At 36.2% G+C, this 15,330-nt stretch overlaps 3 protein-coding genes across 3 annotated transcripts; all 3 read right to left on the reverse strand.

Moving 5' to 3' along the window:
• Nucleotides 1–3,757: 3,757 nt before the first annotated feature.
• LOC141482537 (uncharacterized) lies at nucleotides 3,758–4,342 on the reverse strand. Its single transcript, XM_074176014.1, has one exon. The coding sequence runs from the start codon at nucleotides 4,340–4,342 to the stop codon at nucleotides 3,758–3,760; it is 585 nt and encodes a 194-aa protein (XP_074032115.1).
• Nucleotides 4,343–4,426: 84 nt separating this feature from the next.
• On the reverse strand, nucleotides 4,427–6,610 carry LOC141482539 (uncharacterized). Its single transcript, XM_074176021.1, has one exon. It carries the CDS (start codon nucleotides 6,608–6,610, stop codon nucleotides 4,427–4,429), a length of 2,184 nt encoding a protein of 727 aa, XP_074032122.1.
• Nucleotides 6,611–6,660: 50 nt separating this feature from the next.
• On the reverse strand, nucleotides 6,661–8,322 carry LOC141482541 (uncharacterized). The gene has a single exon (XM_074176028.1). It carries the CDS (start codon nucleotides 8,320–8,322, stop codon nucleotides 6,661–6,663), a length of 1,662 nt encoding a protein of 553 aa, XP_074032129.1.
• Between the last annotated feature and the right edge of the window lie 7,008 nt (nucleotides 8,323–15,330).

The raw sequence follows: 15,330 nt of genomic DNA on the forward strand, positions 1-15,330 counted from the left end.
AATCTCTGATTGATGCCATTTGCATTAGTAAGGAAGTAATGGTAAGATGGTATTTTGCGATATTGAATTCGAAGGATAAGATACTTATGATTACTTGATTTTTTATAGAAATTTCAAGAATTTCAATCATGAAGGTTTTTCTTAAGATGCTGCTAACTTACCATGGGTTGATATTGTGACTATGCAAGATATTAATTCCAAAGTAAATATTCTCAACGAATGCATCATTAAGCTTTTTGGTAAGCATGCTCAACTTCGCACTGTGAACACTAAACCTAAAGCATCCCCGTATATAACTTATAATATCAAATTTATGATGAAAACCCGTGATAGAGCTCATGCCAAATATCAGCAGCAGCTAGACGTACACTCCTTTATTCTACAAAAATAATAAATTGAACGCTCCTATGAACTTTTCCCTCTCCAATATATGTGATGATGATATTTTGACTGCTATCAATGAAATAAAATCTAATGATTTAGGTATTGACAATATAAATATCAAGATGATTTCTTTAGTGATACCACACTGAAGTTAAACGTATTTTCAACAAGTCCTTCAGAGAGGGTATTTTTCCAGGTGTTTGGAAGGTTGCTAGTATAATTCCAATTCCGAGAAAGAATACACCTACCACGTTCAGTAACCTACGGCCTATCAGCATTCTGCCCCATTCTCTAAAATATTCTAGAAAAATGTTTCCCGTCGAATAAGAGCTTTTCTTGAAGAAAATCGAATACTCCCGTACGAGCAGTCTGGGTTCCGCAAAAAACACGGAACACAGGCTGCCCTCTTGAAAGTAATCGAGATCAATCAAAAGTCACCATTTTAATACTACTTGATCATAGTAAAGCTTTAGATTCAGTTAATTTCGATTTATTCATCAGCAAGCTCAAGTTCATAGGATTCGATGACATTTCTTTTAAATAATGGATGATTACTCATGGCCATCCCTAAAAGAAACAATCTTAGGTGTACCGCAGGGAATTATTTTGGGACCCTTGATATTTTCAGTATTTATTTTCGATTACCCCACTTTCTTATCACATTGTCAAGTACATCTATACGCAGATAATATTTGTCTTCTCATAACATCGATACAGAAAGTTGCGTGGCTAATATAAACACAGATTTGCACAAAACATTCTTATACTTGGAAAATCATGGACTGAAAATCAATCAAAATAAAACTTTGGCCTTATGCATAGGGTCTCAAAGACAAACAGTAGAAACTCAGTTTAATTTAGGCTCACCCTCGATAACGCAGACATTGACTGGGTAGACAGTGCTAAAAATCTTGGCGTAACCATAGATAGCTCTTTGTCTTTCCATAAACATGTGACAAACATTTACAATACTTATTGCAAACTCCAAAAAATTGAAAAATGTTTCCCAAGATTCCTCGTCGATTATCAATGAAACTACTATCAAATTCAGAACCAAAATAGAAAATGTTCCACATTCTGATGATGACGAACCAAGTGAAATCAAGCAATCTGTTGGGTATTGTAATGAAGTTGCACTGAATTTGGTTTTGTAAAAAACTACAACATGTTCTTTATAAAGTGTGTCTTTCTTGTTTATAGATTTTACCAGACCATTTGTAACCCACTGTTTTCGATGTTTGTTTTTGGCATTTATTTTAATTTTTTGAGTATTAGTATCTATATTTGTTTTCACTACTTTCATAAGAGTTTCAGCTAATTTATTTGTATCTTGAATATCATAGAATGTAGTCCAGTCATAATGCTTTAAAGAATGTTTTAAGTTATTATAATTTATAGTTTTCGTATACAAACTTTGAATTTGCTGTCCCGAATAGTCTTTCCCAATGCCACCCTGTTGCAAATGTAGAATTGTCGATGAATGATCAGTGAGTGCAGACTTATAAATACAGGGGGCACACAAATTATTGGATAATTCATAATTTTTACTTCTTACAAAAATATGATCTAAGCAAGTTCCTGAAGCATCTCTTGTTATTCCATTTATTGTTGAAACAAAATCAAATTCATAAAGTATGTTCAAATAGTCAGACACCAACTGATCATCCTCATCTAATATGTTAATGTTAATGTCACCCAAAATGAAATGATAATCAGTAAGAAATTTTGATGCCACTAAATACCGCCCAAGACTATCTAAAAACTCTCTAATATCAGTAGATGGTGGTCTATAAATTGACGTAAGAATAATTTTTTCATTATTTACAGTTACATTTGTTTCAATGTCTTTAAGTTGGTTAATGTTTATGATATTGGTATGGTACTTTAAATTATCACGTATGTATATTATCACGCCATCATTTTTGTTTAAATCACCTTCATTATATATTAAACTATACCCATTTAATTTAAAAATACCTGTATTTTGAACCTTAAACGTTTCAGTTAAAACTATTACATCAAATTTATTTTCGAACTGTTCTAATATAATCTCTAGCTCATCCATATTCTTTGCAATGCTTCGTATATTGTGGTTAAACACCTTGAATGAATTTTTGCAATTTTTTTTTGTTAAAATATCCTCATATTCTACAATATTATATACAGTATAAGTATCTAAAGTTTTAATTCTAACATCCCTAATGTACTGATCCATCCCCAATTCCCTCTATTTCTTTACTGTCCTTTAAGATTAATTAATTGTCTACCCTAATTAGGAAAAAAAAAATATATATATAAATTATGCTAAAAATAATGAAATAATGAGAAATATATAAACAATTTTCAGGTCGCTGCCCTGGCTCAACATAACTTTCTTACATCTTCTTCACTCTGAATAAGGATTTTTTTGCCATTTATCCATGAGTAAATTCTTCCCTCTATGGTCCACGTATTCGTTTTTCCAAGTTTTTCTTTAGCAAACACCATTAAATCGTATTTGCTTCTTGTCAATTCTTCGGTTATGACTACATTTGAACCTTTCAATTTCTTTTTATTAAAGTAGACGGAATTCCGCTGCTTCAAACTATCAAATACAACAATAACAGGATCCTTATTTCTATTTTTTTTACTATTTATCCGATAGCAAGAGTTTATTTGTACATCAGGCACTCCGATCTTCATAGCAATTAAATTTTGAATATTGTCTTTCAATTCGTTTACATTTTCGTTCTTAATACCATAGAACCTTAATTTGAAGTTATTGGTTTTCTGTTCCAATTCTTCAACTTTTAGGGACAACTCTTCGTATTCCCCTTGTATAGTCCTAATTTTATTTGAATGTTCATTTATTTGCAAGGATAAATCCTCAACTTTTTGTAATAATTTTTGTGACAGTTTATCAGCTAATGTTTCGGATATATCCTCAACGAATTTCTTGTTTTGAAGCATTTCTTGCAACACTTCTTTCGATATGTCTTTAACCAATCTTTTTATCTCTTCTCTTTGTCTTTCAGTAAAAACCATTTTCGATATTTTTATATGAAGATTTGTTTGATTCAATTCAATTGATGCAAGAAATTAATAAAAGAACTAAACTTACAGTTTCGGCAGAAAACTATGTAAAAGTATTTCTTTATAATAAACACTCCACTATCGGCTCTTTTTTTAAACTATTCGCTTTTATCACCAAAAATTAAAAAATAGCCAGAGCTGCAAAAATAGCGTCTACACTCGACGAAAACTCATGGCATCTAATAAACTTATTTATTCAATAACATACAGAAAGAAATGTGAAATGGTAATTTTAGTGTCTGTTCAGTTTGAATGCTTGAAAACTTCTGCCCTAAACGTCTGCCTGTTCTTCTCGCCGACCTCAGGGTTGTGTCTGGCATCCGGGAGGGGAGTGACTATACAGGGTGAACGCCTGAACATGGCCCCCACCTTGAAAGGACTGGCTTTCAATCTCCTCTATTGGAAGTGGACATATTCTGTTGAAAGATCTCTTGACCATTCCAGTTGAAGTCAGAATGGTTGCCACTCGGTTGATACCATCCTTGCCTGGATGCACTGCCTCGATTCTTCCAAGCTTCCATACCATGGGTGGTTGGTTCTCCTCTTTTATCAGCACGATAGTTCCCGTCTTTAATTGTTGTTGAGACGTTTTCCATTTGAGCCTATGCTGAACTTCGGAAATGAACTCTTTGCTCCATCTTTCCCAGAAATGCTGGGTGATTTGCTGCATCCTTTCATACGATGACAATTTGTTTTGTGGTACAGTTCTCAAATCTGCATCTGGTACCCCAATGAGTGATCTTCCGACTAAGAAGTGTGCCGGAGTAAGAGGTAGAGGATCTGATGGATGAGTGGAAAGTGGTGTGAGTGGACGAGAATTTACTATTGCCTCGATTTGCGTTAATAAAGAATAAAGTTCTTCGAAAGTAAGGTGAGCGTTTCCCATGACTCGTTTCATATGATATTTTATGGATTTTACACCGGCTTCCCACAGACCTCCAAAGTGCGGAGAGTATGGTGGAATGAATTTTCATTCAATACCTTCGATTGAGAATGATTCTGTTAATTGAAGTTCGTGAGATTGAATGAACTTACCCAACTCGGCTAGTTCAGAATTGGCAGAGACGAAATTCTTTCCGTTATCAGAAAATATTCTTAGAGGTTTTCCTCTTCGCGCTACAAACCTACGAAGTGCTAAAATAAATGAATCTTTCGTTAGGTCGGAAACTAACTCCAGATGTATTGCTTTCGTCACGAAACAAATGAATAGACTGACGTAGCATTTAGAAAGTTTCGAACCACGACCTTTCTTATTTTTGATCATGAGTGGTCCGGCATAATCTACTCTGCAGATATAAAATGGCGGCTGAGGTTCCAATCTCTCACTCGGTAAGTTTCCCATAATGGGTTGCACTAACGTCGGATTATTTCTGAAACATTTTATACATTGGCGCACAGTTTTTCTTGCGATAGAGCGGCCCGAAGTGGACCAGAAGGCTTCTCTAATGGAATACAACAATTGTTGTGGACCGGCATGTAACAGCCTTTTATGCTCATCATTGAACAATAATTTTGTAAAGTGGTGTTTATGTGAGAGTATAATCGGAAACCTTTTAGAATAGGGGTATTTGGAATTGGCTATTCTTCCTCCAACTCTGATGATTTCCTCCTCGTCAAGAAAAGGATTGAGAGAGAGGATGCTACTTCCCGATTCAAGCCGCATTTTAGTTTTCAATTTCTTAAGTTCATTGGGAAATGACTCACGTTGCGCTAATTTAATGAGCTCATTACGCGCCGCCTTGAGATTATTCAGAGTTATGGGTAGTGTTTGCTTTCCACGCGTTCTCTTCGCATTATTTATGAATTTAAGAATGTAAGCCATACACCTTTCGAGTCTATTTATATTTGAAAATTTTTCGAAATCAATCATTTTCGTTTTGTTTGCAGTATGAAATGAACTTACAATTCTCTTCAATTCAGGAAGGTCTTTGATGTTATCTGTGCCTGTTACGGGCCACTCATTTTCGCTTCGCATGAGCCAAGAAGGGCCATGCCACCAAAGCGAACATGAGACTAGCTTTGCCGGTTTTACGCCTATTGATAATAGATCTGAAGGATTATCACCGCTGCATATATGATGCCAAGACATGGAGCTCGTTTTTTGCTGTATTTCCGCTACGCGGTTCGCTACAAATACCTTTAGTTGATTTGGTGGCGTTTTAAGCCAACCCAACACTATGGTAGAGTCCGCCCAGAAAATTCTCCTGTCAATGTTTGTATCCAACGCATCCGAGACCTTTTCCGCTAGCCTCGAGAGCATGAGCGCACCGTTTAACTCTAATCTAGGTATTGTAATAGTGTGTAGTGGTGCCACTTTGGCCTTTGAGCACAACAAGTTGACGTGGATGCCGTCATCTTGATCAACTGATCTCATATATATGCTAGCACCATAAGCACTTTGAGATGCGTCACAAAACCCATGCATTTCTACTCGTTTCGGATTTTTGCAAAGAACATGCCTAGCAATTTGTACATGATTTAAAGAAGAAAGTTCTGCTTTGAATTCGCTCCAGAACGACTCGAGATTCGTAGGGAGGAGCTCATCCCAGTCCAACTTTTCTAACCATAGTTTTTGCATGATGATTTTTGATGTTATTGTAACTGGGCTGAGGAGGCCAAGTGGATCGAAAATTGTGGAAATGCAAGAGAGAATTGTTCGTTTTGTAGCATTTTTGTTATCTGGTATATTTATTTTGAATACCAACATATCTGTATTGGGTAGCCAAGCTAAGCCCAAGGTTTTAGCATTTTCATTGATTCCAAAATCAACTACATTCAAATCATGTTGCAGATCACGAACGTATTGCAATACCTTCGGATTGTTAGAATAAAACTTTCGTAATTCAAAACAACCAGACTTTAGTACGGAAGATACATCTTTACAAAGACGGGCTGCTTTTTCGATGGAATTTCTTCCAAACAAAAGATCGTCTACATAGAAGTTTTTTCTAATGATATCTGCTGCCTGAGGGTAAGCTGATTCATTTTCAGTGGCTAACTGAAAAAGACACCGTATTGCTAAGAATGATGAAGCAGCTTCACCATATGTAACCGTGTTCAGTTCATACACCGAGATAGGATTATCGGGACTTCTTCGCCAAAGGATTCTTTGAAGAGATCTTTGTTCCGGATGTATGAGAACTTGACGATACATCTTTGCAATATCACCGCATACCACGTAAGCATACTCGCGAAAACTCAAAACTAGAGAAATAATTCCCTCTGAATAGTGGGGCCTACCATTTGAAGGTCATTTAGAGAATATTGAGATGAAGTAGAGGCAGATGCGTCGAACACAACGCGAAGTTTCGTCGATACGCTGTCTTCGCGCATAACTCCTTGGTGTGGCAGATAAAAGGAATATTTGACTGTTTCATCTTCATTAATCTTGTTCATGTGACCTAAACTTTCATACTCCGCCATGAAATCACTATATAAAGATTTGAGTTTACTGTTTTCATTAAGCTTTTTTTCTAGGGAAAGGAAACGCTTTCTAGCTTGTTCACGCGATTCGCCTAGATTTTCTAAAAATTTCTTGAATGGAATTTTAACTACAAACCTGCCATTGCTTAGTCTACTAGTATTTTGAAGGAAATGCTCTTCGCATAATTTCTCCTCTTCCGATAAAGCTTTGTTCGGAAATATCTCTTCGATTTCCCAAAAACGGGCTAATTGGTTCTGAATGTCAGGGTTGTGAGTGAAATGACAAGAAACTCTTTTCGAGAATGATTTACTAATGGGCCCTGAGATGACCCAACCAAGTTGAGTTTTTTGCAAAATTGGTTCGTTACGCCCCAGAGAAATTTGACCTACACATATTAAAGAATAGAAGTGATCCGCTCCTATCAACATATCAATTGAACTGGGTTCGTAAAAATTCGGATCTGCAAGATTTATGTCATGTGGAATATTTAGTCTGAAGTGATTTGATATTTTTGTATCCGGCAATTTTCCTGTGATTTCCGGAAGTACATAACAGTGAATGTTTGTACGAAAAGAATTGTGTTGAGATTGGATATTGACTTCGCATTTCGACTTGATGTAGGAAGTAGTACGATTGAGACCACATACTTCTACATTAGTAGGTAAAGTGCTTAAATTTAATTTCCTACACGTATCCTCTCTCATGAAACTTGATTCTGAACCTGAATCTAATAGAACCCTAATGGTGTGAATGTTTGAATCATTATCCGCAATATTTACCAATGCTGTTGACAGCAATACGCATTTGTTAGCAATATTTGCAGATAATGCATGTGAAACTGCATTATTAGAAGTTTGAGAATTATCGGAAATTGGAACAGGCGTATTATTCTGGGTGTAGTCCATATGAATTAGGGTGTGACGTTTACCGTTGCATTTTTTGCAATTTGAACAACGGCATATTTTGCTATAGTGACGCGGACGAAGGCAATTTGTGCATAGTTTTGAATTTTTTTTACGTTCGATTCTTTCGCTAACAGAAAGTTTCAAGAAATCTTCACACGTTTGACTGTAATGCGCTCCTTTGCAAAATACACATTTTGGTTTGTTTTCCGTACTAGTGATGTGGAAACCTCTTGTACCGCTTTGCTTATTGTATTTTTTATCGACAACCCTTTCGTTCTGATTTGATTCTAACGTTTCTAAGAAATCAGCTCGAGATTTTAGAAATCTCTTTAGATCATCTAAAGTAGGAACGTCTTTATCGACTCTATATTTTTCCCATTCACGAACTGTTACTGAATCTAATTTAGTTTGAATCAGGAATACAATAAGAGTATCCCAATGCTTTGTGGGCTGTTTCAATTGTTCAAGCGCTCTCAAATTCTTGGAAACTGTATCCAAAAGTTTTCGCAATTTTTCACCTGATTCCTTTCCAATCATTTCCAAATTGAATAAAGATTTTACGTGATTGTGTACTAATAGTCTTTTATTGTCATATCGCTCCTGTAAGATATTCCACGCCACTGCATAATTGTCGGCAGAAAATTCGAGAGATTGAACAGCACCGCCTTCTAAGGATGCTCTTAAATAATGAAATTTTTGTATGTCATTGATATTTGTATTTTTGTCAATCAAAGAATCGAAAGTAGGTATCCCGAAACTCTATCCAGTTCTGATAAGATCCGTCGAATTTAGGTAATTGTATAGTTGGAAGCTTGATTGAATTTAAATAAGTATTATTTGGTAAATTTGAAAGAATTGCATTCGAGTTCTCTTGTACTGTTTTAATTTCAAGAATTGACTTTGCAATAGATTTTTGAGTGAAATATTTATTTGTGAATGATTCTCTTTCCGAGAAATTTGCTTCTGCATCGTCAGATAAACTTTCTATTAAATTTTGAATATTTTCAAATTCGTCAAGAGTATTTTCAAATTTCGAAAGTCTCTCCGTCACTTGGATATAGTCTATATCGATAAGTTCGGTTTTTTTGTTTATTTCATTTAGAAAATTCGTGAATATGGTTACTTTTGATTCAATTGCTCCCCGCGCTCTTTTATATTCTTCCAAACTCATGTTTTCGAGAAATATTATTTGCAAAGGAATGAAATTTAGATATTTACTGTTGGCAAATATTGCTTATGTATTATTTTGGAACTAATAGACTCATAAAAACGCAAAAAGCAATAGTTTTCTAAGGAAATTTGGTAGAAAGTAGGTAGGTATATTATAATGGGAGAAAGGTTCTCTTACCCCAGCCTGTCCAGATGTGCAGTCGCCCAGCTGTGTTGTACGCTTGAATCTGGCTGAATCGTCTCTGCGATCGCGGTGATCCACTGCGTCGTTGAATATGGTTGGTTTTTCTTCTGTCTGTCCCGTTTGATTTGTGTTATGATTGAAATTTCACTGGATTCAAATGTGGCTCGATAGGACCATTATGTTGGGTATTGTAATGAAGTTGCACTGAATTTGGTTTTGTAAAAAACTACAACATAAACTTATTTATTCAATAACATACAGAAAGAAATGTGAAATGGTAATTTTAGTGTCTGTTCAGTTTGAATGCTTGTAAGCTTCTGCCCTAAACGTCTGCCTGTTCTTCTCGCCGACCTCAGGGTTGTGTCTGGCATCCGGGAGGGGAGTGACTATACAGGGTGAACGCCTGAACACAATCTATTGTAGAAAATATTCAGTCTGAAGATGAAGAAAAAGAAAGTCAATCATCTGAAGTTAATCGTCCGAAAGATATTACACAAACTTCATATATTGATTATTTAAATCAATATGATCCTCTTCCAAGAAAGTATATCAATGAGATGCACCATGATGTAGACGAAAAAGAATTCGATCACAAATATGGTGTACGACTTGATGAAAATACTGAAAAACTATCAATCGGTGATTCAAGACTGCACATTGATGGTCCAGATGTAATCGTTAAAAATAGAAGATATAAGGGTACACCCGGTCTATATGAATTACTTTTCAAAAAATATCCAGAAAATTTCACCGAATAAGATCAACAAAATTATAAACAAATTGTTTTGAAAACGAATGCTCAACGGGGGCATTATCAACCAAATAAACAAATTGACGGTAGTAAATTGCAAAAATATAAAAATATAATAGCTCCAATAACAGGTATATTGGGAGAAGGTATGTTTATGGAAGTAAATAACAATAAAATAGATTATATTAGATGGGATGATCCAAACGAACTCTGCAACAGATTACGTTTACTACTATCCTCAAGGCAGGTCATCATTCAGGTCATCAAAATAAAATAAAATCCATTATTGAAGAACTGCGATAAGCTAACATAATTGCATGAGAATCCAACAGAAAAGATTAGAGAGAATGGAAGTCGAAGCACGTATGCATTTAATACATGAAAGAAATTTCGAAACTTTTGGACATATGAATTTCCAAAAGATAAACTTGCTGATACTGGTTTCATTTATACTGGTAAAGGTGACATTGTTGCGTGTCCAAAATGTCACATTGAAGGATTCGAATGGAAAATGGGAGATGATCCGCTGATGAATCACTTCAGATGGCAACCAGATTGTATATTTTTTTAATGGAAATACATTGCTCTCTGGAAAAGAAACTCAAGAAAAACCACCCAAAGACAACGTTCACTCTACCACAAATTCGAATAATACTTGTAAAATATGTTTAGAAAAAGAAATGAATATATTATTTATACCATGTAAACATATAGCATGCTGCATTGATTGTTCTATCGAATGTATTTAATCATACATATGACTTTAAGGTCAGCTAATCTGGTTTATTACCAGGCAAACAGCAAATATTCCAACGAAATGCAACGTGAAACCTACTTCTTGATACAGAATGAGTACCTACATGTCTTCTCCTTCAATGTCAAGTGACTGGCCACCCAAGCATGACGGTGAAAGGAGATGGCGGTACTTGATACATCTGATATAGAAAATAAGCGAATTGGGTATGGAATTTATGAAATCCTGGGTCGATGTGATTCTCGATTATCGAACAATCATCCTACAATAAAAAAAATTAATAAAAAGTATCACTTTAATATAACGACAATTTGTATATTCATGAAAAATTACCGTGTCCTACTGATAGCATCTTTAGTTTTCGCGTTCCAACGGACACGAACTGGTCAGGAGTCCATACATCAAATTACCATTTTTCAACAAAAAAATTGTTGCGTCAATCATTTATTATCTGCATTAGTGGACGAAGATACGAGGAAATACCCTTCGTCAGTCTAAGTTGGGTAAATATTTCTTTAACTTCACAACTGTCTGTCGCATGTCGTTGTTCATTTCGGACCCAATATTCTTCTAGGCGGCAAGAAAATAGGAGACGATTTGTTTAGTGGCTCCAAGAATCCCATTTCCACCAATATTGCTGCCCATGGCGGTGTGTCCTCGAGAGGTGCAGGACCGTCCTTATTCGTTTGCACGTTTCCAGGTTTAGAACCGGCATTTTTCAATTTCGAACGTTTTTTCGGTAGGCCACCCTCATGATCCACCTCCACATATTTTCGTTTCAATTTCGGGAATTCGTTCTCTTTCTTGACTGCGTCATCAGTACACGTTTTTTCATTCGTTCTTTCCACTTCTACGTCGAATTGGATGTTCGCGGGCATATCCGCCGGTTTCTTACATTTCTCCGTCGATTTCGGAAGTTCACTCTTCCTCTTGGAGCTATCGGTACACCTTTCTTGTTTCGTGCTCTTCTCCTTCCCGTCCCTTCCATTCGAATCCAATCTCTTTCCGGTAATCCTATCAGTTCTGTTAAATTCTTTACAAAGTACGAAGGTGCATGCGCCTTTATTCTGATATGAGGGTAGGCCTTCAGTCATGTCCAAATGCCCCTTTTTATCGTTCCTGTTACTCATATCTGTCGGAATATTTTTACGAGGTTTCCCTAACTTATCCCTTCTTGGAGACGATTTTAATGGGGATAACATTCTCACACAGAACCTCTCTGATGCCAGGATTGAATTAACTTCTTCCGACTCATCGCCGAGAAGTTCCTTAATCTTCTTTGTGATATCTCCATCAATACACGTTTTTTCATTTATTCCCACTTCTCCGTCGAATTGGAGCCTCTCGAGTCTATCCGTTGGTTTCCAGTGTTCATTCTCCCTCTTAGAGTCATCGGTAGCAACAATTTTCTGAACTCTCTTCCCGGTTATCGGTTTAGTCTTGCTGTATTGTCTACAAGGTACGAAGTTGCGAGAGTCATCGTATCGAATTGGCGGTAGGCCTTGTGTCATAACCGAGTATCCCGTTGACGAAATATATTTACCATCCATTGTTCCACTATTCGATCAAGAAAACAGGCAAATACAAAAACTGCTTCTTCCACTGTTTCCACACAAACACTGTCTATTTTGATACACACAAAATTCACCCAAACGCCGCTACTATCAACTACCGAATATTCAAAATTTTGGCCTTTATATATGAATTTCAATAACTAAAATATATTTCTAACCAATCAGAAAGCCGGAGTTAATTGATTTTCGAAAGTCACTGACAACTCAAGCAGAACGGTGAAAGTAAATGGCGGTAATTGAGGGGTTACGTCTGATATGGAAAATATACAAATTGGGTGTGAAATTTATGAAATTCCGGGTGGAATTTGACGTTTATATGTTTAATTGTTTAATGTGTAACTATAATCATTCTTGAATCACTATCCAAACTAATTTCAATGTTTTCCCATTTCTCAAATCTAAGTTCAACATTAAAATCAAATAATAACAAAAATGATTTTAAACATCACTGAGTCCAACCTCAATGACAATGTAAGTACATAATTTTCAACTGTACAATATCAATTAGTCTTATGTTCTATTATTGAAGTTTTCCCTGAGGATGACAGTATACATTGTCGAAATGATTGGAATATTGTGCGGGGATGTCTTCCTCCGGGTTGTCTTGGACGGTTCGTCGGAATAAGAACATCAGATATTGACATTGAACACTGTGGACTGTATTTATTTATTGTCTTAGATCAGGTACAAAGATGTTTGAGAGCAACATATACTAGCGCTGACAGACTGTCGCTGAATGCCTTTTTTGCACTTAGCCGAGTGAGTTGCAGATCGAGCCAAGTCACACTCGCCCGAGTGAGTTGTCGATTAGACTAAGTCATATTCGGCGCAGTTGCCGTATCTAATTCTAAGAAGCAAATCTGAGAAAACTTATTCTAGTTTTCAACATAATCGCCCCCCTTGAAAGGCGAGGCTTTCACTTTCAACATATAACAATATAATAATATAAATTGCATGATGATTTAACTACATCAAGTAAAAAACACATATTCAGTGAAACTCTGATCATTTATCTGTGTCTATCGGTAATAATGCCACTCGAATAACCGCACGTTTCACCACAGATCCTTTGGTTTTGATGCTCACTACTCGAATTACATTGTCCTTGCCGGGATGCACTGCTATGACACGTCCTAATGGCCAACACATTGGAGGAGCATTATCCTCCTTCAGTAGCACCATGGAACCAACATGAAATTTTTCGTCGATATCGAATTACCATTTGTTTCTTGACTGAAGTTGAGTCAGATACTCCTTTCGCCATCGACTCCAGAAGTGTTGTCCGATTCGCTGCAAGTGCTGATAGCGCTTAGTAAGAGCTATCTTGGATTCCATCAAATTTCTTTCTGGTATTGCGGTCAATTGTTCTCCAATTAAGAAATGGGCCGGTGTTATTGGTTCAAGGTCATTGGGATCGGATGAAATTGGGACTAACGGCCTTGAATTTAAGATTGCCTCGATTTGCGTAATCAGGGTATAAAATACCTCATAATGCAAAGGAGTATTATTCAATATACGTTTTAAATGGTGTTTGCATGATTTTACAGCAGCCTCTTGTAAACCACCGAAATGAGGCGATCGCGCTGGAATGAAGTGCCATTCGATTTTTGAAGAGCTCAAGTAATTTAGGAATTCGCTTGTTTTGATCAAATTCTGAATTTAAATGAGCTGATTATTACTGCCTACAAAATTAGATGCGTTGTCTGAATACATATCTGTACAAAAGCCTCGTCCTTGACACGAATCTTTTGAGCAAACTCAAGAAGCCATCACTAGTCAAGTCTGTTATTAGTTCTACATGAACCGCGTTTGTCACTAAACACACGAGTATGCAAATATAACCCTTGATCAATTTATTTGTTCGAAGTTCACTAGGCTTCAACTCGAAAGGCCCCGCATAATCCACTGCACTCCAAGCCTTAGGCAGATCGCCCGTTGATTGGCCAGTATTTTTGCCTAACATAAGACAAAGTGCATTGAACTCCTGAGTGGAGTGTGCGCTTGTGATGAAAATCTATCACTAATTTTGAGTAACTGTGTTTGGGATGTAACACTATTGGATGCTTAATATCAAAACTATACTTCGCGTTCTTTATTCTACCCCCTAATCTAATAATTCCTCGATCATCGAGAAAGGGAGCGTAAGATCTCAGCTTACTTTGGTAATGAACACATTTTTCATTTTTGACTTACGAATTTCAGCAGAAAAATATTCTCTTTGAGCTAGTTTTGCAAGAAAGAGTTCACTATTTTCTAATTCTGCAATTGTTAATTTACCCATCTCGCGTTGCTGGGTTGTTACCTTTAGATTTTTGAGAAATCTCAAGCAATAAGCTATGACGCGAATCAATTTGATAAAGCTTGAATATCTTTCAAAAATACAAATATTTTCCATAGCCTTTTCCCTCTGGTGGTTATCGTGTACCACAAAGGAACGGCTTTCTGGAATTTCATTGAGTTTTCGTTTAGCAAAATGAATTATGTTCGAATTTTGAGGTCAATCATCGTGTTCAATGAAAAATTTAGGTCCGTGCAACCACAAATCGGAGTTAATTAAATATTTCAGGGTCATACCGCGTGAAATTATATCAGCTGGATTTTGCTCAGATGCAATATAATTCCAGTCTTGAATTTGAGTATTATTTTGTATTTTCGCGACACGCTTCGCTATGAAGGTTTTCAAAGTCGTGGGTTCGCTAGCTATCCAACATAAGACAATAGTCGAATCTGTCCAAAGATGGGTAATCAAATTTTCAATTTTTAATGCCTCCTTGCACTTGACAATTAACTTAATTGAAATGAATGCCCCTAGTAACTCTAGCCTTGGCAAACTTTGATATTTTATTGGACTTACTCTAGATTTTGCGCACAGTAAGTGACTTTCACTGTGACCATCAAAATCTACTGATCGTAAATAAATACAACAAGCATATGCTCGCTCACTTACGTCGCTGAACCCGTGGATTTCAATCAATTTCGGATTATTCACTAAAACGTGTCTGGATACTTGCATTAGGCCTACTTGTGATATTTCATTTTTCAAATTCACCCATTTCGAAATTAAGTTGCTGGGAATTTTATCGTCCCAACCGATTTCTAATTTCCACAAGTA

Source organism: Leptinotarsa decemlineata, unplaced genomic scaffold (genome assembly GCF_025532065.1).
Source record: "Leptinotarsa decemlineata unplaced genomic scaffold, Ldec_3_MD MMD2_P_RNA_scaffold_14, whole genome shotgun sequence".
In the NCBI taxonomy this organism is placed as follows: domain Eukaryota; kingdom Metazoa; phylum Arthropoda; class Insecta; order Coleoptera; family Chrysomelidae; genus Leptinotarsa; species Leptinotarsa decemlineata.

Bases quoted from the DNA above. Each gene is read 5' to 3' on its own strand.
- LOC141482537 (XM_074176014.1), bottom strand. From the start codon at position 4,342: ATGGGAAACGCTCACCTTACTTTCGAAGAACTTTATTCTTTATTAACG.
- LOC141482539 (XM_074176021.1), bottom strand. From the start codon at position 6,610: ATGTATCGTCAAGTTCTCATACATCCGGAACAAAGATCTCTTCAAAGA.
- LOC141482541 (XM_074176028.1), bottom strand. From the start codon at position 8,322: ATGATTGGAAAGGAATCAGGTGAAAAATTGCGAAAACTTTTGGATACA.